Below are 22479 nucleotides of genomic sequence, written 5' to 3'. Positions count from 1 at the left end.
GAAAGCAGAGGCCACATTTACTGTCCTGACTCAGAATAGACCTATGAACCTGACATTTGCAATATGAATTTCTATACAGAGAGTCTGGGTATCAGCCTAGACATGTGAGATGGAAAAGTGAAGAAGCGGGACCATAGTTCTGGAAGCCTGTGTGCAGAGGGTCCCACAGGTAGCACGGCTGAGGAGGAGAACAGCACTATGGCATTCAGAATCATCTTTCCCTTTTCAAGTCATTTAGCTTCATTGTTCATAAACCTCAGAGGAACATGCAAATTAGAGCATGCTGAAATGCTTTCATTTGGCCAAGAATGTTTTCAGAGAGCTCCCTGCTGCTCAGAAAGAGTCCTAAGCAGCTGGCTTCACTGAACTGTAGAACAAGCAAAAAGATGTTAAGTAAGGATTAAGCGCTTTAGACAGTAAGTGTGAGATGTTAAATGTTTTCCCTGGCTCATTTGTGGGTCTTTTTCTCAATTCAGCATGCAAGCTTTTGGAGAAAGAGCAGCTTCATGGACTTCTGTGTCTTGAGTTACTTTTTTTTTCCATCTGGAGGGAAAGATAAGCATTTAATATCAAGGAAGATAAGAGCCAGCGATAAAACACGCCATACTAAATTTTGGTTGCCTGCCCATTTGTAAGTCCCATTCCCCTCTGGCCCAATCAGCACAAATTGATGTTAACTGGAATTTTATTTTATGAGTGAAATGGGCCTTGAAAATGAGGCTGCTTTTTTTCATTTCCGAACCCAACAGTGTCTTGAATGTGGGCTGTTTTCATTATGTGGCTTCTAATCATGGAGTCGGCAGCCCCATGGAGTATAGGCCCAAGACAAATGCTTGGCACCTTTCTTTCTCTCAAGCCCCTTGGGTGTCCTTAGGATATCAGATTCCTCAGGGCACAGAGGTTATAGGGGAAAGAAGAGCTTTGAAGATGGACACGCATATGCTCCAATGCCAGTGGTGGCCCTTGGGAGCCTGGGTGAACTTTCTTAGGAAGTTGCCTGACCTCTGAAAGCCCCCTTTATCAATGATAAAATGGGAATTTCCTCTGACCAAGTGGAATGGGGTTTTGGATGGGGGTGGCTCTAAGGACAAGAGAAACCTGAAGCACCCCATTGAAGTGGAGGGCATGACTCAGTTGGAGACCTCGGAGGACAAGAGCTTTCCTCTGTCAAAAGCCTGATGAGGCCTGAGGAGCATTTTTAGTGTCTAACACATCTCCCTCCCTCCACCTAGGATGACATTGTTTAGACCTGTTCGTTTTTCTTCTTTGTAGCAGCTTTCTTGGGCATCTATTATGTGGGAGGCCATCCTAGGGACATTGCAAAGGGTCCTTCTCTTAGCAGCCTTGCACATACACAGAAGGCTCTTTGGAATTTCTCTCTCTCAAAAGTTTGCTCAATCTAAGCCTTTAGCACAGTCCAATAGATGCTCACTTTGCTAGAGAAAAACCTAGAAGAGGGAGAGGAGGTCTCTACCCATAAGGAGAAAGAAATGCACAGAGATTATCCTGTGAGGCAGAGTAAAGCCAGACACCCCAGAGATTTGCAAACACACAGCCTTGTGTAGGTTCTTCTATTGTGTAATCTAACAAGTTATGTTCTCATTTTCAGTTAGAACCTTTGTGACGGAGTTTAAATTAAAGAGAACTTTTCTTAATACTACTGTGGAAAAACATTCAGACCTACAAGAAGTTGAAAATGAGATCACCAAAACGGTAAGTGTCCTGAATGGCGTCTTTCTACTAGTCTTTTGTTTCCTAGAACAGATTTTATTCCAAGAGGGAACTGCCTAGGGGTCAGCTCTGTCTCCTGGGCTCTTCACTTTTGTTATATTTGGAAGGAAAACTTCATGGTAAACTAAAAAGCCTTTCAGAAATGGAAGCGAGGTGTGGGTGCCCAGTAGAAGAGTTTCTTCAGATGTGTCCTCATGCACAGTCATGTCCTTTATCTGCACCTTGGTGTTTCTTTTCCATGTGCAAACTCATAGTCACAGACATGCAGATGACAGGCACCAGCAGGAGCTGTTGGTGAGGAAGAAGGGCCCAGAAAATCTTAACGGTCCCATCTGCTGTTGACAGGCTGTGTGACTTTCCCCTTGTATTTTGGCGCTCAGGGGAATGATACTCTTTTTCCTCAAAGGAATGCCAAAGGTGCAACAGTTAATCCTGATGCCCTAGGGTTTGAGAACTCACTGTGTAGATGACTGAGGGGCCTTTGGTTCTGCTTCTTTCCCTCTTTGCCTGCTTTTTATCAGAAATCAAAAAAAAAAAAAAAGAAAAGAAAAGAAAAATGCCATCCTGGGCAGCATGGCAAGACCCCATCTCTACAAAAAAGACAAAAATTAGCTAGGGTTGGTGGCATGCATGTGTGATCCCAGCTACTCGGGAGACTGAGGTGGGAGGACCTTGTGAGCCCCGGAGGTTGAGGCTGTGGTGAGCTGTGATCGAACCACTGCACTCCAGCCTGGGTGACAGAGTGAGACAGTGTCTGAAACAAAAGAAACCCCCCAAAACAGCAACAACTAAAAAGGAAAATGGAGAGGAAGAAAGAAGAGAGGAAAATGAAGCTCATATAATAAACTTTGCTTCTCAACTGCTATCTGAGTCAGAGATTTGACTCGTCTATACAGTGAGTTTTTAAACCCTAGGTTCAGAAAATTGAAATTTACCATTAAAAAACTTTAGAGATGAATTGATTTCCAATCTCAATGTTACTTGTTCTTTGTGGATAAGAGTTAGTATATTAGCCAGGAATTACACATTTCTATGGGACTTTTGACTTTATTTGTGTAAAATGCAGCTCCAGTTCTATTTCTCTGTCTCCTGAGCATTCCCTTCATGATAGGGACGATGTCAGATGGCGCATTCCTGGAACAGGCATTGCCAGCACATCTGCAGAGAGAAACCCGGGAGGTCTGGAAGTGAATGACATTGCCTGAGTCCATGCACAGCAGGTGCAAAGTTGGGGAACAGTCCACTAAACCACCCTTACTACTGATACCAACTTCAAGTTCAGGCATCCCCAAGATCACCCTCAGTTTCTATTCACTAGAGGAGTCACAGAGCTTACTAAAAGCAATTATATTCGCAGCTACAGTTTATTACAGTGCAAGTCAACAGGTTTAAATCAGCCAAGGAAAGAGATGCATAGGACAGAGAGGGCAGAGAGTCCGGGAGAGTTCCAAACACAGAGCTTCCATCTGTCCTCCCGCTGAGGAGTCATGCACAGTGTTAACTCCTCCTGGTAACAGTGTGTCCAGTATGCAGGGAGTACTGCCAACCACGGAAGCTCTCCAGAGCCTTGACTGGGGCTTTGTCATGTGGCTGACCTCAATCTCTAGCCCCTCTAGAGGTTGAGCTGATACCATGTTACCCAACCCCACCATAAATCACATTGTTGGACTCTCTGGCATGGCCCAGCACCCCCAGGTAAACAAAGAAGTTTTTATTACACAGCACATTCCGAGGGCTTAGAGATGGCCTCCCAGGATCTAAGAGCAAAGGCCTGACTTCCCTGGGGCCAAGGTTAAATTCTTTACTACACAGCAGAATTTTATGTCTACTGATCCTACACCTTGTCCCTTCACCGCAGCTGCCCCTTGGTCGTGCTGCAGGTGGATATCTCCTGCTAAGATAGTTTAAGGGTTTAGAACCCTATGCAGAAGGGTAGTCCTTCACATTACATGGTGCTCAGTGACTTATTTGACTTGCTATTTTTTGCCCAGTGTCAATGTATAATTTACTGGTGATGTGACATACCTGTCCCTAAGAAAGAGTGAAGATTAATGAATCATTGGCTGGGAAAGCCACTCAAATGGTCTTTCCCGAGATGTTATTCTGTTTACCAAACCTGGAAAAACAGGTTAATAATAAAACAACAATAATAAATCATTGCTATTAGGCTATAAAATGATGTCATAGGAAGCCAAAAAGGTTTGATAATGTCCCATGTTTGCCTCCATCTTCTGTAGAGTGGCATGTAGACAGGTGGGCCTACACTGGGCCCAGTACTGAGACCCTCCGCTCTGGGAAGGGAGTCTCGATAGCTCCTATTGTGCAGGGCAGCAGGGAAGCAGGCCTGATATTTCATGCTGTAGAGGGATTTTCTACTGTCTCCAAGGGCACAAGGCAAACATAGGGAGAGTAGCTCTTAATTTGCTCTCAACAAAAGGGCTCTTGACCCACGTAATGTAATTTCTCACGGACAGCCTTTTTGAAGAAGACTTGTCTTTGAGTTAGGTCAACTCATTGTAGATTATAAGGCGTCTATGTAGGGCCTGTCAGAGCTAGGGTAGCTAAAAGGAGCCTTTCCAATGAGCTCGTTCACTATGCAAAGTCCAAATAAACAGTTGCCTCTGAGTTGTTTGAAACCCTGGGCCTTAGGAGAGAACTGCTCCTTTGAAGATGTTTTGCATCCAAGGGTGCTATTCTGAACATCATTTCCTGCCAAGATTTTCCCCACTGATTTACTCTCTGCCTCTTTCTCTTTGTACTCGTGGAACAACAGAAAGGCATTTAAGAGGGGAACAAAAAAGGACACCACTTCTGTGCAAAACCGCCTGCTGATAACTTGGTGGCTGGAAAGTGCCTGTTTTATCCTGAAAATAGGAAACTGGTTCTAGGTCTAAGGCTTTTGTCTAACTCACAGTTAACGACAGACTTGTTCTTCCTTTCAGTTAAATATGTGTTTTTCAGCGTTACCTAGTTACATCCGATCTACAGTTCACGCCTCTAGGTAAGTAACAGATTACATTTGCTTGTGAACTAGTCTGTAGAAAGGGAAGGCTAATATGGGTGATAGCAACAAAACCGGGCTGTTTTCACCCAGCCATGGGGCAACCCAGGGACAAGGTCACTGACCTTCATGCTTTCCCATTTCGTCACTGGAGAATGGTGATGACACTCATTTCCAAAAGCCTTGGGACCTACGTGTCATTTCAGGGCTATTAAAAACCCACAAACTTTGCCTATAGGGAGTCCAGCGCGGTGGTGATCTCACTGCAAACAACCTTTTCCCTGGCCTCCAATGTGACGCTGTTTGACCTGGCTGATAGGATGCAGAAATGCGTCAACTCCTGCAAGTCCTCTGCCGAGGTCTGCCAGCTCTTGGGATCTCAGAGGCGGATCTTCAGAGGTAAGAGGGCAGCCCTCTGGGAGGACCCTACCCATATTGGTAGGCACAGACCTAAGATGGAAATGCAAGGCATCCAGGGCTCAGACCAAGGAAAGGCCCTCACGGAGCCTATTTTTGGCATGGGTGTTAAGTCAAAGACCTTTGTGCACATGCATCTTCTTTTATGTGTGCATGCATGTACAAACACATGCACACACACACCCAGAGTCCTGTACACAAGCCTTGAAGACACCTGGTCCTTGGCATGCAGCTCCTTCTATTTCTTTTATCCAGTGTTGATGTGGGAGGGGAGGGGTATAGGAGCTGATGTGACAAAGCAGAAGTCACTCTTTTTCCCTTGAAAAGTTCCAGCTCTCTTTGGGGAAATAGAATGTACATGCTTGTCAATGATCCAAAAAAACCTTCATCTGGCCAGAAGCAGTGGCTCACATCTGTAATCCCAGTACTATGGGAGGCTGAGGTGCCCTTAAGCCCAGGAGTTCGAGGCTATGATTGCACCGCTGCACCCCAGCCTGGCCACAGAGTGAGACCCTGCCTCAAAAAGCAAAATAAACAACCACCACCAAAACCTTCATCGTGATACATTATTAGGTTTAAAAAAAAACACAAAACAAACCCATGTGCGTTATTACCCATTGTTTGTGTTTGTTTGCACATTATAAATGCACAGAAATGAGACCAGAAGAATGGAGGCCAGAATGCCCACAGTGGCGCCATAAACAATTATTTTCCTTTTCTCATTCTTGCTTTGTCTGTTTTGTCAAAAGCTTCTATAGTGCCTCTGGTGTGAGGCAAATGAAGAAAGAATTGGAGACAAGTTCAAAAGGGAAGTTTGGGTCTTGGAGGGGAAGTTTCACCTCCAGGACAGGAAAACTCAGCTGGAATCTAAAGTACTTCTTTGCAAAGGGGTCTTGTCCCTGTTGCCACATGCTATATGATCAAAGTTAGCTCATTTTACTACACAAGTAGGGCTGGCAAAGGATGGAGAATCTAGTCTAAACCTCCCATCTGGCATCCAGATGCTGGACATGAGTAGAAGATATCAGATTGTAACAGTCTGCTGGTAGATCCATGACATTGACATTCCCAGTGGGCCTGGGTTCCGTAACTGCTGGTCAAGAGAGCTTTCTGGAGTGGGCCTGTATATTACAGAGCTTGGGAGCCAGATTGTTAGCCCTTCATTCTAGGGTAAGAGCTGGAGCTTGGCCCATTTAAGGCTAGTTATTAATTTGAAAAAAAAAAAAAAAGCTAAACCTCTGAAGTTGAAGTTACTATTGACGGGGGAGTGAGGTAGAAAGGTCATGCCCCGGCCGGGCGCGGTGGCTCAAGCCTGTAATCCCAGCACTTTGGGAGGCTGAGACGGGTGGATCACGAGGTCAGGAGATCGAGACCATCCTGGCTAACACGGTGAAACCCCGTCTCTACTAAAAAATACAAAAAAAAAAACTAGCCGGGCGAGGTGGCGAGCGCCTGTAGTCCCAGCTACTCAGGAGGCTGAGGCAGGAGAATGGCGAGAACCCGGGAGGCAGAGCTTGCAGTGAGCTGAGATCCCGCCACTGCACTCCAGCCCGGGCGACAGAGCGAGACTCCGTCTCAAAAAAAAAAAAGAAAGGTCATGCCTCATTATATCATGCTCGAAACTTTGAGACTCTGTGGTTTTACTTTTTTGTTTCTCTTGCCACGGATTCAAGGGTACCAAGCTGTCCTCCCCAGTGCAGTAGGAGAGTCACCTTTCAGTTCACTACATATTTATGGAGTACATTCTATGTGATCAACATTGTACCAGGTTACTTTTTGTGCCCCATAAATGCATTCCTGCCTTTACAATTCAAATGCCAGTCATTTGGATTTGAAAGAGCCTGATCGTGGCAGCCCTACCCACCCTCTGACTCCCATTCTTCCAACTGCTTGTGTATGGTTTATGGGAAAGTACCTCTCACCCTTGCTGCCTTGCTGCAGTTCCTATTGACTTCTCCTTTCAGAGCCCATGAGAACAAAGACAGCTATGCATATCGACTGAAAAAAACAGGCTTGTTTCCCTGTTTTTCCTCCCAGGTCTTCTTCAGGTTGTGCCAAGACCAGCCTGGTCTCATGCTAACCTTTCTGAGTGCTAGAGAGGTGGCCTTGACAGCTTCTGATAGCTGGGTGTTTCCAGCATAAGGGCAGTGCTGGGCTACTCTGGACACTGCCATTGGAAAGGAGGATTTTCTGTCTTCACTTCATAAAACATCCACTTCCTTGTCTTTCAAAGAAGTGTAGCCCTTGTCGTCTCCAGAGGTTTAGTCTTTGGAAATCCCCCATGGAATGTCTCAGCTTTAGATTTACTTAGAGTCTCATTGTCTGTGGTGGCGGATGTTATGCCCAGGAAAGACCATGGGAATTGTGAATGTAGCAAAGTCACATCGCCGGGCTTTACATGAAAATGGGGTTCTATGTGGTCCTATTGGATGGATTTATGGTAGAATATTCTTTGAGAATTTGTAGGGTGGCGACTCCTCCACTGCAGAAGCGGGCCCTGTGTCCCATGCTTTTGCGTAGATCTGTTTCTGTGCAGGGTACAGTTGCTCCAGCAGAGTGATTTGCCAACGGGCTGGATTAACGGGAAGGGTAGAAGGAAAACGTAACATTGGCTTCCAGAAAATATCTAATCAGGCCAGGCGACTCTGGCTGGCCGCTGGACAAGGCAAGTGTCAGCCTGGACAGGTTTCTGCCCTGGAGGAATTTGTTTATATTAAGGCTTGAGGACTGGCAAAGCCTTCAAAGAGTTGAGATGAGGGATTGTGGAAGTTCATTACCTCCCTGGTGCCAGCTTTGCAGTGTTTGCCTGGTGAGATTTTCCATTTTTAATTTTTCTCCCTTAAATACAAACTTTTTACAATAAACAAAGGAAATTCTATCACACACACAAATGTGGTTCTGATTGAGCACGCCAGCTTCCACTGATAAAGGCAGGAAATTCAGCTTTGAGAACTGGAGTTGTGTCCTAAGCTTACCTCGTGTGACCAGGCTGTCCACCGGCCCTGAGCTCTCAGGACTCACAAAAGGGGGCAGATGTGAGGAACCCCATGTGGGGTGGCAGCTCATGTCACCAAAACCTGCCTGGGCAGGGGCAGTTTTGCACTTTTAAAAGGGGTACCTGGCTTCTGAATAGGTTGGCTTCCTCCTTTGGGTGGGAAATGGGAGACCATGGCTAGAAAATTGGCAGCCATTCCTCCCTGCACAATAGATACATGGCCCTTCCTCTTGCATCTTTCTTCCCATTCTGAACTTGAGCTTGCCCCCTAATAACAACAACAAATATCTAGCTTGCCTTGCCCTGCACATGGGTGTAAATAAGGTACTATCCACTATCCAGTTGGTTTCCTATTTTTGTTCCATTCTCTGTGTACCCCATATACACAGTAGGCCTATGCACCCTTATTGTGTCTGCTGTAGACAACTTCACAGAGGGCCATATGCCCCATAGGAAATGCTTTCTGATAATAATGAAATGATTCTTTGTCATCCATAAAATAAATAAGGCCCTAAAGTGAATGACTGTAGCAAGCCTGAAAGATGGGCTCCTTCTCTGCCTGCCTCTGTTTCTCTCTGCCTGGCCAGTGACAGGCTGCCACTGTGTACCAACCAATCCCTGTGCAAGGCACTGAAGACCCAGAGATGAAGAAGCCTCAAGAACCCATCAGTGGAGTGGGGGCAGACTGCCTGATAAACAGAATTGCACTGCAGCCCGGGGCAAGTAGATTGTCTTTCAGACCCCTCCTCCTCACCAGTGGGCAGGGTGATGTAGGCAGCACGCTGTCAGGACAGCAAGCCACCCTGCCACAGGGAGTGGTGCTGGGCCACTTTTTAGGCCATGCAGAGACACAGAGCTGACATGCACTTCCACTTGAGATAGGTCTGGCCTGCACTCCTGTTCTTAGCCCGAGTCTCGGCTTCCTAAGAACTTGGCCTTATTTTCTGGTTGTGCTGATCCTTTCCCTGCAGTCCTTTGGAAGATACCAGGTCATTAAGGGTTGTATTTGCAGTGAGCACCAGAGGAGGGAACAGGGCCCTGTTTATTCCAGTTTGGTTTTTCAGGTGGTCTGTGGCACGCTGTGAGGGTGTTTTCAATGGCGAAGGCTGGTACACAGCCTGCGGCTGATCAGAGAAGGAATGGCAGAAGGCAGTGCAGATGGACTCCTGAGAGGAGTGTTGCTCTGTGGAGACTTTTTGGAAAACTGTTCTCAGCCTCTTGAAATAGAAAGTTCATGCAGACGCATGAGCTTTGAAGTGGAGGAGGTTTTAAGGTTTGAAGTGGAGGAGGTTTTGTTTTGTTTCATCGTCTTGTTTTTCCATTCCAGCGGGCAGCTTGTGTAAGCGGAAGAGTCCCGAATGTGACAAAGACACCTCCATCTGCACTGACCTGGATGGCGTTGCCCTGTGCCAGTGCAAGTCGGGATACTTTCAGTTCAACAAGATGGACCACTCCTGCCGTGGTAAACACAGCTTCGCCTGGGGTTTTGTGCCCCATCCTGGGACTCTGCCTGGTGCTCTGTCTCTCTCTCTGTCTCTCTCTCTTGCTCTCTCTCTCTCTCTCTCTCTGCTTAGGCGTGACCATTCTAAACTGAGGGTAACTGGTTCTTGTTATTTTGCTCGTGGCAGGATTGAATACATTATCTCCTTGGAATAATAGCATTATCTTTGACTGGTGCATGCTGGTCTGGCCAATTAAATTCAAAGGAAGAGAGAATGGAATGCCTGTGGTAGCAGTGCCTTTTCTTTTTTTTTCCACTTAAAGGAAGTTAGAAAAATTATTGTTTTAATTCCCAAAGCTTTATCTATTGTCTGCTAATCTTTTAAAGTGGAAGTACAGGCATAGAGTCAGGCTTATATCTTTCAGAGGCAGCTGAGGCCACAGTCAAAGCCTGACTCTGCCTCCCTGATCGTGTATCCCCTTGGGCAAGTTACTTTGTTTCTCTGAGCCTCAGTTTCCTCTTCTGAGAAATGGGTATGCTGATCCTCTATTGGCTATTTATTCTAAGAGTTAAGGAAAGCAGTGGATATAGAGGCCCTTTGTAAGCCATCAGCATCTGCTCTTGTATTTGGTCCAGGTTGTTGTTGAATTAATGAGTTCTGGTTTTAAGGGTCTCATGCAGTGTTTGAGAGCAGAAATCTATTCTACTAACCTTTAAGGTGAGACTTAAATTCATTTAGTTTGAGGGAAAAACTGCTCAAAGAATGTAGTCCAAGAATACTGCTTTAAAATAAAATTAATTCAGGTCCAGAGCACCACGCACCCTGACTTACAAAAAGGCTGCTGCAACTTGCAATCACCAGAAAAACTAATGATATAAAGGCCATCGTGGATGGCCAGTTTGCCTAACTCAATCAACACCTTGTTGGTGATAGATGTCAATGGATGTTACTGGAATCTAATAAAAATCACATACTGGGGCGAGGTGACATGCCAGTTTTCTCTATCAGGACTTGCCATTGGAGGACTTGTTCGTCACAGATAAAAATATATTTCAGGGCAGCACTCTTATCCTGAGGTTCAGACCCTCTGACTTTGTTAGGTTTGGATACAGAGTTCTCAAGTGCTCATCATTAGCTCTCCAGGTGAGACCTGTGATGGGTTTTGAAGGGGAGGGCCAACTCTTGTTGGGCCTAGGTCCTGATGTGTGACTAGCACACAGCATGTCTCAATGCCATGCCAGACTGCCACATTGCTACAAAGAGATGATGCTTCCTCATGCCATCTTATCTGCTTTAATGCAGAGGGTTCCTTGCACCTCTTAGAAATGGGGAGTTGAACCGGGAGCTGTGACTCATGCCTGTAATCTCAGCACTTTGGGAGGCTGAGGTGGGCAGATCACCTGAGGTCAGGAGTTCAAGATCAGCCTGACCAACACGGAGAAACCCCGTCTCTACGAAAAATACAAAATTAGCTGGGTGTGATGGCGCATGCCTGTAATCCCAGCTATTTGGGAGGCTGAGGCAGGATAATCTCTTGACTCGGTGGAGCAGAGGTTGCAGTGAGCCGAGATCACGCCATTATACCACTGCAGCCTGGGCAACATCTGTCTCAAAAAAAAAAAAAAAGAAATGGGGAGTTGAGCCTATCTTCACGTGGGAAGGGGGCTGGGCTAACATCCATGTGTGTTGGGTGCTGTGCTGCTGACAGGGGATGACACAAGGTAGGCAGAGGATGGGCATGGTGCTGTGGTGTTCCCTGTGAAGAGTGTCTCAACAATGGCCCTATCACCTTTGCTTCTGGCTGGCCTGCGCCACTTCCTCTGTTTCCAAGTCAGCAATTTTATAATCGTTTCACTTACAGGCTAGCATTAACAATAGCTGTTAAAGATTTACCGAGGGTGCTGACACAGGCACCAGCCACCTTATGTTGACCAAGTAAGGACCCAAGAAGCAGCATAAGGAAACCTTGGTTTGCTTTTGGGCTTGTTGCTGAGACCCAGTGAAGCCCTTTCTTGGCAGTATTTGCACCATCAGGCCTCTGATGAGTGGATCCCGGAGCTTCTTGGGCCACAGCCCTTTAGGCTGGATTCTGATGGGTTAGCAGTGACATCTTCTGGCCATCAGTGCTGGAGCACTGACACCTCAAATCAAGGCTCAATCCCGTGTATAAATAGAGGATAGAGGAGTGTGTGTTCTCTAAATCACTGCAGTTCAAGCTATACATTAGAAAGTCTCTATGTTCTCTGCTGCGTGTGCACGCATACACATACACACACACACACACACACACACACACAATGTGTTCGGTGTCTCACAGAAAATGTCTTTACCAGGCTTTCAAAGCTACCTATAAAATCAAAGTAGACCCCTCTTAATCCCTCTCGTAGGTTTCTTAGCTTCCTTCCATCATGCAGGCATCATGATTAATTCTTTTTTTTTTTTTTTTCTTTTTAGAGACAAAGCCTTGCTCTGTCACTCAAGCTGGAGTGCAGTGGTACAATCAGGTCTCACTGCTGCCTTGACCTCCTGGGCTCCAGTGATCCTCCCACCTCAGTCTCCCAAGTAGGTGGGACTACAGGTCCTTGCCACTATGTCCAGCTAATTTTTGTATTCTTTGTAGAGATGGACTTTTGCCATGTTGCCGAGGCTGGTCTCAGACTCCTAGGCTCAAGCAATCCACCCACTTCAGCCTCCCAAAGTGCTAGGATTACAGGCGTGGGCCACCACACCTGGCAATGAATTCTCACAACCTGTTTGCATGTCTCTTTCTTTAATCAGACTGCCAGTGCCTTAGGTGCCAGAACCGTGTCCTGAACAGTGCAGGGCTCAGCAAATGTCTGTTGAATAGATGAATGGATAAGGCAGCAAATAAGATAGGAAAAGATGGGCATGGCTAGATATAATTTCCTGCAAGGGAACTCAAGAGTTTTTAAGATGCCACTGTCAGCTGGGCACAGTGGCTCATGCCTATAATCCCCGCACTTTGGGAGGCCAAGGCGGGAGGATCACGAGGTCAGGAGTTCGAGGCCAGCTTGGCCAATATGGTAAAACCCCTGTCTCTACTAAAAATACAAAAATTAGCTGGGTGTGGTGGTACACGCCTGTAGTCCCAGCTACTCAGGAGTCTGAAGCAGAAGAATCGCTTCAACCCAGGAGGCAGAGGTTGCAGTGAGCCGAGATCCCGCCACTGCACTCCAGCCTGGGTGACAGAGCGAGACTCCATCTCAAAAAGAAAAAAAAAAAGATGTCACTATTTACTTACTTCTATTTTTAAGTCCAGAAGACTTGAATTCACTTGTGCCTTATGGCAATAAGGGAAGCCCAGTTTGTGAATATATACTAGCCGTTGCCACATTCATTTCATCTTCAGTGCTCTGTGTCAGAATACCTCTGGGGCAGGAGTCTCCAACCCTACCGGTTTGTGGTGTGTTAGGAACCAGGCTGCACAGCAGGAGGTGCAGTTAGGAACCGGGCTGCACAGCTGAGCTCCACCTCATGTCACATCAGCGGTGGCATTAGATTCTCATAGAAGTATGGACCCTATTGTGAACTGCACACGTGAGGGATCTAGGTTACGTGGTCCTTATGAGAATCTAATGCCTGATGATCTGAGGTGGAACAGCTTCATTCCTAGACCATCTCCCCGAGACCGCTACCTTGCTGGTCCATGGAAAAATTGTTTTCCATGAAACTGGTCACTGGTGCCAAAAATGTGGGGACTGCTGCTCTAGGGTGAGTGAGATGAGAAGCTGGGTCCTAAGGAGCACAGTAGCACCTCACTGACAAGTTTCCCCAGAACAGCTCCATGGCATAGTAGCACTCAACCACTGATGAATGACGGAATGAGCCCATTTGAAATAGAGAAATATCATGACATCAGGGAACCAGGTCACTTCTGAAACAAAATGAAAACAGCCCAACCCATCAGCTTGCGGCAGGACAACAGATGGACCTTACATCTGGCTGGATGACAGCCATGGAGTGGACCGCCTCCACCCAGCAGATGAAATCTAATGTTGGGTGGGGAGATTGGATGTAAAAACATTTCCAGGAAGAAGTGTTCAAAATAGAACAGGCTGGTGTGACGTCAGCCTGCCTCAGTGCCGAGATGGGTGGGGAAGAGTCACTAAGAAGTAAGCAATCCCCAGTGGCTGCCCTGCAGCCTTAGCCATCCACAGATCATCCAGGGCAGCTTCCCCCACTCCCACGACCTGCTGCAGCAGGAGGCAGAGGCACACACAGGAGGAGGGCCACCGGACACGGGAGAGGCAGGAGCACTCAGCTGCCTCCTTAGAGAAGACCCCACCTATGTGAGGCCAGCCGAGAACTCAGGTATCAAAGATTGGGAGATGGGGCCTCCTTACTCCTTCCCTAAACGGGATGCAATTATGCTCTACCCATGGCATAAAGTGAAAGCACCTAGTGCAAATTGATTTGATAAAATAAGATTGAAAAATATGTAAAAGGTAAATCAGGTTGAAAGGGAAATTAACGGACTGTTTTGTTGAAGCCAGAAGGAAAGTGAATATGCAGAATGAGACACAGCAGGGTCCTGCACGCTTGGTAAAAGAAGGCCCCTCACTTAAGTGCTGAGGTTCCCGGACACTGAGGCAAAAAGAGAAACATGACTTTGAAAAGAGTCAGGGTCCCTAAAATAAAGAACAGCTGTTCAGGAGCATCCCTGTCTTTTAAAACAATGGGGCCAAGAGAAATTTCTCTGGGGCATCCTCATCAAGAGGTTACTGAGTGGTATTGTAGCAAAGCAGTCCATGACATCCCCAAATAAATACCACAGGGACTTTCCCATGGCTGCTGCTTGTAACAAAAAGGCTTTTAATACAAGAGATTGTAGCTCAGAAAAGTGATTCTGTGGGGCCAAAACAGTGCAGTCCAGGTGCACAGCTCTCTAATATCTTCCGTGAGACATATTACAATTGATTTTGTTTTTGAAACTGTATTCCACAACCCTCTAGTGATATGTTAATAGAAAGTCTGTAACAATAAAGCAGGTGCCAGAGATGTTCAGCTGCTAACATTAAGAAAGTAGGAGGAGGAGCCAGGCGCGGTGGCTCATGCCTGTAATCCCAGCCCTTTGGGAGGCCGAGGCAGGCGGATCACGAGGTCAGGAGATCGAGACCATCCTGGCAAACACGGTGAAACCCCGTCTCTACTAAAAATACAAAAAAAAAATTAGCCGGGCGTGGTGGTGGGCACCTGTAGTCCCAGCTTCTTGGGAGGCTAAGGCAGGAGAATGGCGTGAACTCGGGAGGCGACAGAGCTTGCAGTGAGCGGAGATCGCACCACTGCACTCCAGCCTGGGCGACAGAGTGAGACTCCGTCTCAAAAAAAAAGAAAGTAGGAGGAGGAAGAACATTCAACACATCATCATGAGGAAAGTTATCATGCACAAGGATGCTGGACCCAGCCCACAGGGCCCCTCTCACCAGTCCCCTGTCCCTTCTCACCCCCTAGCCATGCATGCTGCTGGCCCCCCTAACCCACCATTAGCATGTCTGCTATCCCATCAAGTATTGCAGCTCTACCACTCTGTACCTTTTCTTATTCAGGATCTTTTATGTGATGTATCCCATACATTAACCCTGAATCACATTTTTATCATTCCTTGCAGCAGAGAATTTGTCTGTGAGGCCGTTTTTCATTGTCTGCTTTCATTCAAGCATGCATCATAGCTCATGGTGTTCTGTCATCTTATCGTTGTGTTGAAAATGTTCTGTGATCACAGAAATTCAGGAAGCGCTGATCCAGGGAAATGGCCGGGCCACAACTGCTTCAGTGAAGTGGTGTTCCAGGAGCCGCACCACCCAAGGGCTCAAAATTCTGTTCTTGGGCAAGGTGCCGATTAACACACATCTAGATATGTCCAAAATCCCCTACACAGACTACAGGGTGAGCATTCTGTTATGAAAACCTGGGCACACACCAGAACTGTGCCCCAGAAGATGTCACCCACAGCTCCCCCCTTCTCATGGAAGGGTGTCAGCAGGGCCGTTATCAGGTTACAGGTTTGATTTACATTAAGAAGGTGAGCCATATGTTTTTGCGATGGAAGGAGGTTCCCCAGGGGACATTCTTCAGCTATAGAGAACTTCTAAATGAATTGCATTGGTCATATAATAATTACAACTACATGCCTGACACGGTGGCTCACGCCTTTAATCCTAGTACTTTGGGAGGTGGAGGTGGGCAGATCATCTGAGGTCAGGAGTTTGAGCAGCCTGGCCAACATGGCGAAACCTCATCTCTCCTAAAAATACAAAAATAAGCCAGGCTTCATGGTGGGCCCCTGTATTCCCAGCTACTTGGGAGGCTGAAGCAGGAGAATCGCTTGAACCCAGGAGGTGGAAGTTGCAGTGAGCCAAGATGGTGCCACTGCACTCCAGCCTGGGTGACAAAACAAGACTCCATCTCAAAAAATAATAATTACAACTACAAAACATTGATTTAGTGGTTACTGTGTACCAGACCTGTACTAAGCCATTTGAATGCCTTAATTTCACTTAATCACCTCCAATAAAATACTTTTTATAGCTGGAGATTGAGAGCCACAAAGAGGTTAAGAAAAGTTTCATGATAAGTTTAAGATTTGAAGCCAGGCACAGTGACTCAAGCCTGTAATCCCAGCACTTTGGGAGGCAGAGGCGGGCAGATCACTTCGAACTCAGGAGTTCGAGACAAGCCTGAGCAACAGGGTGAAACCCCATCTCTACTAAAAATACAAAAATTAGCTGGGCATGATGGCACATGCTGGTAATCCCAGCTACTTGGGAGGCTGAGCCTGGAGAATCCCTTGAATCCAGGAGGTGGAGGTTGCGGTGAGCCAAGATGGCACCACCCCACTCCAGCCTGGGCGACAGAGTGAGATTGTGTCTCAAAAAAAAAAAAAGTTGCGCTGGCAACAGTATTTAAATGAGGATCATTCCAAAGCAATTTGCAGGCTTCTGGTACTAGAATAATCTTGTGGACTTTAGGGTGGCTGGCATTTAATTAACTGGGAGTTTGGGAGAGGTAAACAGACACACTCATGCATTTTCCTTTTCTTTTTCAGCATGTGAAGATGGATATAGGCTTGAAAATGAAACCTGCATGAGGTAGGCTCAAAGTTCATTTAGTCTCGTTTTGTTACAAATCTTATCTAGAAGTTATTTAGGTAAATTGCCTCACTTATTTCTTTTGAGATTTGAAACTAATTCTTACCCTTTTTTCTTTCTTGGCTTGCAGTTGCCCATTTGGCCTTGGTGGTCTCAACTGTGGAAACCGTAAGTGTACAAAAGTGGACCATTATGCGTGGGCAGGGGCCTGGCCCTGTTGTTAGTGCACAGGTGTCAGTCTCCTCCCACTTCCCTCAGTTCATACCCACTGTCTTCTTAGATTCTGTGCCGATGGCATGGGGGCAACAAAGAGAAAGGCTGGGCATTGTGGCTCATGCCTGTAATCCCAGCACTTTGGAAGACGGAGGCAGGAGGATCACTTAAGGCCAGGAGTTAGAGACCATTTTGGCCAACATGTTGAAACCCCATCTCTAGTAAAAATAAAAAATTAGCTGGGTGTGATGGCACGTACCTGTAATCCTAGCTACTTGGGAAACTGAGGTGAGAGAATCACTTGAACCTTTGAGGCGGAGGTTGCAGTGAGCCGAGATCACGCCATGACACTTCAGCCTGGACGACAGAGCGAGACTTCATTTAAAAAACAACAACCACCAGAAAAAAAAAAAAAGAGAGAGAGAAGGATTTGACTGGTGCTGTTTAGGGGCTCAAGGTCTGGGCAGGGAGAGAAACACTCACTCCTAAATAGCCCTGCTGTGTGCTGAGTGTTACTGTGATAACCAGACATGGGGTGTGGGATGGGGAGGCAGGGACTGTGCCCCATCCCTACACAGAAAGAATGGGAGGACAGTCAACAGTACTTCTTGGAGGGCGTGGAATTAGAGGAACAGTTGGAAAGAGTTAAACTGGCGGGTATGGGGGGAGGACATCCCAGGCAGAGGGAGCAACTTAGACAAAGGTCTTGAGGCAGCCATGGGCCCTTGGTGTTCTGGGGACAGTGTGTAAGTGGACGTGGCTGGAGGATAGGAAGATAGGAAGGCAGAAAGTAGAGGATTTGGGTTGGCAAAGTATATGGGGTCTGAACTGTTGGCGTTGAGATCACCAGGCTGAGGAGTGTAGACTAACCAATAACTGTCAGGCAGGGCAAAAGTCTTAGAGCAGGAAAGCAGTTTGATCAAGGAAAGCAATTTGGGCTGCATTGAGAACAGACTGTACGGAGGAGAATGTGGGGGTGCAGCTTAGAGATTTCCAGCATAGTCCCCCCAGGCATGCTAGAGACACACTTAGGAATCCTCTCTGCTCCAAGTGGAAGTAGAGGGTGGAACTCCAAGTAGCCAAGAGTGTTGGTGGGGACTGTGAGCATGGTGTGTTTTGCACCTAATCCAGTTCTTGGAGAAAAGCAACTGTGATTCATTTAAGATTGCTTGCACTGACATTTTCTTATATTGATACATTAGAAATGGAAATTATCAGCAAAATTAAATTTGGGGATATAGCATTTCATAGGATGTAACAGAAATACTAACAATGAAGATTTTAGTTTAGGACAGCTTTGTCTCTCATCCTACAGACAAATGTGCCAGTGGACTGTATTCTAAGTTTACTAGAAGGAAAGTAGATATGATTTTATTGAATGTGTGTAAAAAAGCCCCCTGTTTCTATTCCCCAGTGGTATACCTTACATCTGATTTCTTCAGTGGTGTTTTCTTTGTTCGTAAAGGTTTTCTATTAGCAAGTTTCATTATTGACCTTCTTTGAGCATCACTAAAAAATAAAAATAATGAAATAAAATCAAACACATTCAATGCTGAATATAAAACTGACATAAAACTCTCTTGGTGCACCCAGCATGGAGCTACTGTCAGGCCAGAGTCTGGAGACTTAGAATTACATATCCATTTAGGATTACTGATGACTTTGGTCATCTGATTTATCTTGACTGCAAACTAGCAAGAGGTTACAGAAGATCGTCTCAGAGGAAGACTAGGGAGGCACTTCTAGAAGCAATTATATGTATAGTCTTATTGAGTAGAGAGGGAGGAGCCCACAGAATTGATATTTGTTTTTTTGTTTGTTTGTTTGTTTGTTTGAGATGGAGTCTTGTTCTGTCTCCAGGCTGGAGTGCAGTGGCGTGATCTTGGCTCACTGCAACCTCCGCCTCCTGGGTTCAAGCGATTTTCTTGCCTCAGTCTCCCAAGTAGCTGGGAAAACAGGCATACGCCACCACGCCCAGCTAATTTTTGTATTTTTATTAGAGACAGGGTTTCACCATGATGGCCAGGATGATCCCGATCTCTTGACCTCGTAATCTGTCCACCTCAGGCTCCCAAACTGCTGGGATTACAGGTGTGAGCCACCGCGCCCCGCCGATGTTTGTTTTTTAAGTAGCAACCTGCAACCCTAAGTGGTGTAGTAAACAAGCCTGTACTCTTTAGAAGTCCCAGAGGACATTGTGGGGCCATAGCACCACGTGAGCACGGCCCTTCACTCCGATGGACCCCAGTTATCACACGCTAAATGGTATTTGGTACACTCAGTTTAATAAGGCAAGGAAGTTATCATATTTTAGGCTTTTGTGTTTAATAAAGAATAGTCAGAATTCTTTCCAGGTGTCAATGCTTCACAGGGTAGGCTTGAGTATTTTGGAGATTTGGCTATGTAAAACAGTATGGATGGCAGTACATGTCCTTTTCTAAAGATCAGCATTTAGGCAAGTCAATTTCGCAGCTGGGCTCAGGGTCTTTATGCTTTCAGGGTGTTTAGGAGGCTATCTGTGCCTTAAAGGGGCTGCCTGGTCTTCAGAGTGGTGTGTGTTCACTTTTTTGTATGAATCTCATTTCTCACTTGAAACCAGAACAGAGTCACAGAGAGCTCGTAAACTGATCAGAGAATGGAGTAGCCTGTGCACAAAAATAGATGAGAAAATCTATAACGTTTCAATGTGGAAAAAGGAGGCTGAACAGAAGTTTAAGATATTTGAGACTTGTTTCTCAAATGCTGGAATACAGGAACTACATGGGGTGTGTGTGTGTGTGTGTGTGTGTGTGTGTGTGTGTGTGTGTATACATATATAGTCTTTCAGAAGAGATGCTTCAAGTCTAAGAGTAGAGGTTGCGTCACAAGCCTGCAGACGTGATCCTAAGATATTATAAGTATTAGAAACAGAGAAGCTTAGACAATTTCATGCAGCATGGATTAAAAATAATGTGAGGGAAGGAGGCTCAAGGTGCAGCAGACCTGTATCACATGTGCAAGAAACTCATCTGAATGCAATCCACCTGATGTCAGAGAAAGAGCGATCCAGTGAGACAGGTGAGAGGTATGGAGGTGTGGCCACCCTGTTCTCCACGTGTGCCCCTCGGGTGAGCCAGGGAGCAGGAGGTAAGAGATATGACCTGCTGAGTCCTCTTGGGGCCTCTCATCCCTGACACGCCTCTCATAGAATGAGCTACTGCTTTAACCCTGCTTTGGTCAGACAGCTCCCTAGTTTTTATTTTTTATTTTTAGGGATGAGATCTCTCTCTGTTGCCCAGGCTGGAGTTCAGAGGCCTGATCATGGCTCACTGCAGCCTCAATCTCTCAGGCTCAAGCAATCCTCCCACGTTGGTCTCCCAAAGTGTTAGGATTACAGGCGTGAGCCACCGCACCTGACCCCTAAATAAGTTTTATTAGAAAATGTTTCATGTTTCTCATCGAATGGAAGAGTGATCCATTGAGGGAACATGAGTCTATAAAGAGTTACAGGGCAGGGGCGTGAGCTGCAGGGCATTATTCTGAGTGGCATTGGTAATTTTTCTGGGAGATTATTAAGTACTATACATGTTTGGGGATGCTATTTCCCTATGTCATTGACTAGTCTGTAAATTCTTAAGTCAGGAAAAAGTCAAGCCCTCCCCATTATGTTTGTGGGGTTCTGGAAGTAGCCAAGATTTCTCTCTGATGCCTCAGACTTCCTTTTCCTTCCCATTAGTCCAAGTCACTGTCACTGTGTCCAGCAGAGGGCAGAGGCCTGTCTGGATGGTTTGCTCCTGGCCACCTTTTGGAACTGGCAGCTTATCATTAGTGTGGTAACTGTTGTTATTCTGCGATGGCATGTAAATATCACTTTATCATTTTGATATCTCTATTAGTTTCAGTGTTGCAAGGCAGTTAATATTATAGTGGCTGATAATAAGTAGCACTTGCCACCTGCCTCTTTCTCTGAGGTCTGGGCCCAGACCTGGGTGTTGGTTAAGGAGTTGGGAATTCATCCCTCTCTATGGTGATAGCATCTTGGGAGTCTGTGACTCAGCATTCAATGTTTTGTGCCAAATATCAGGGCTCTGACCGCCCACCGCTGTTACTCCCATTATTGCCACCTAAGACAGCAGGGGCCTTCCTGGGGCTGTGACTCAGGCTGGATTTTTCATAGGCAAGAAATGCTTCTTCTCCATGCAGACTTCTTAGGGCACGTGCTCTACCCAAGCCCAGTGAGGCTGGGGAGGCTGGCTTTTTCCAGCCAAGCACACAGTCTTAAGATTTTCTTGCTCCTACATTCCTTGCAATCATCCAACTCCAGTAGATTTGGGCATTAGGCATAACCTATGTCCTACTCCTGTAGAAGTTTCTGTTCGCTTTCTAGTTGTGCCCAGGGTTCAGTCCTTACTCCTTACAGAGAAACTGGAAAGGGTAGGGCACGGTGGCTCACGCCTGTAATCCCAGCACTTTGGGATGCTGAGGCAGGAGAGTCGCTCGAGGTCAGGAGTTTGAGACCAGACTGGCCAACATGGTGAAACCTCATCTCTACTAAAAATAAAAAAATTAGCTGGGCATGGTGGCATGCACCTGTAATCCCAGCTACTCGGGAGGCTGAGGCAGGAGAATCACTTGAACCTGGGAGGCAGAGGCTACAGTGAGCTGAGATCGCACCATTGCACTCCAGCCTGGGCTGATAAAGTGAGACTCTGTCTCAAAAAATAAATAAATGAATAAATAACTGGAAAGGGCAGGACAAGCCTTTCTCTCAAGTCTTCACCACCTGTGGAAGAGCAGGCTCTGCTGGAGCAGGGCGCCCGTTCCTGGGCAGCGCAGGTCTGCACCTTTCTTATCACTGCTCTCCTTTTAATTTTCTAAACGTGTAAAATATCTCTCTGTTTATATCCCAGATTCCACCAGTTCCAATAGCAAATATACCATTTGCCAGATGGCCCCAGAATTCTTTTAGGAATGTGTCATCAGACGTGTCTCTCTCTCCCCCTGCCTCCACCCTTTTCTTAGGGCGTGCACATTTCCTCTGTTGCTGGAAGCTGACGTTGGTTCCTCCTCACAGTTTCATAATTGCTCTCATGACACTTTGGGTTGTTTTTCTGTTTTTCAAATAAATTCCTTTTTAAAAAAATAACAATGCAGCACATGCCCATTGATTTCCCCTATTTTAACCCAAATTAATTAGAAAATAGAAGTTAAGGAAAGAGGAGAGTAAAGTAAACAATCTCACCACCCGTTAAACACTATGTTCACCACATTTCCTTACTACTAAGTGTGGGGCATAGGCCAGCAGGATCCATGTCACCTTGGAGCTTGTTGGAAATGCACAGCTTCGGACTCCCAACTCCAGACCCACTGAATCCAAATCTGAATTTTCACCAGGCCCATAAATGTAGTTAATACGCAGATTCATATGCATATTAAAGTTTGAGAAACACTGGTATTACATATTTTTCCAGAGATACATATGTGTGTGTCTTTTTAAGAGAAATTGAATCTCACTGAATATACTGTTCTGTGACCTGCTTTTAAAACTAGTAAACTGTGGAATGTTTTCACTTACATGATTTTATAATGTCA

The 22479-nt window shown here is 46.1% G+C and overlaps 1 protein-coding gene across 5 annotated transcripts in view; it reads left to right on the top strand.

Moving 5' to 3' along the window:
- Window positions 1–22479, top strand: part of HEG1 (heart development protein with EGF like domains 1) — an 89650-nt gene that overhangs the window by 48320 nt on the left and 18851 nt on the right. For 4 of the 5 annotated variants that reach the window (XM_030942319.1, XM_010354814.2, XM_030942322.1 and 1 more), the window contains 6 exons: window positions 1610–1713; window positions 4674–4732; window positions 4971–5131; window positions 9472–9606; window positions 16653–16695; window positions 16826–16863. In XM_030942319.1, coding sequence (XP_030798179.1) covers window positions 1610–1713; window positions 4674–4732; window positions 4971–5131; window positions 9472–9606; window positions 16653–16695; window positions 16826–16863 — 540 coding nt within the window. Of the gene's footprint in view, window positions 1–1609; window positions 1714–4673; window positions 4733–4970; window positions 5132–8731; window positions 9446–9471; window positions 9607–16652; window positions 16696–16825; window positions 16864–22479 lie in introns of those variants that run through there. The other variant, XM_030942325.1, reaches the window with a different exon arrangement.

The sequence above is a fragment of the Rhinopithecus roxellana genome, chromosome 1 (assembly GCF_007565055.1).
Source record: "Rhinopithecus roxellana isolate Shanxi Qingling chromosome 1, ASM756505v1, whole genome shotgun sequence".
Lineage (NCBI taxonomy): Eukaryota > Metazoa > Chordata > Mammalia > Primates > Cercopithecidae > Rhinopithecus > Rhinopithecus roxellana.
This window is presented reverse-complemented; position numbering and strand designations above follow the sequence as displayed.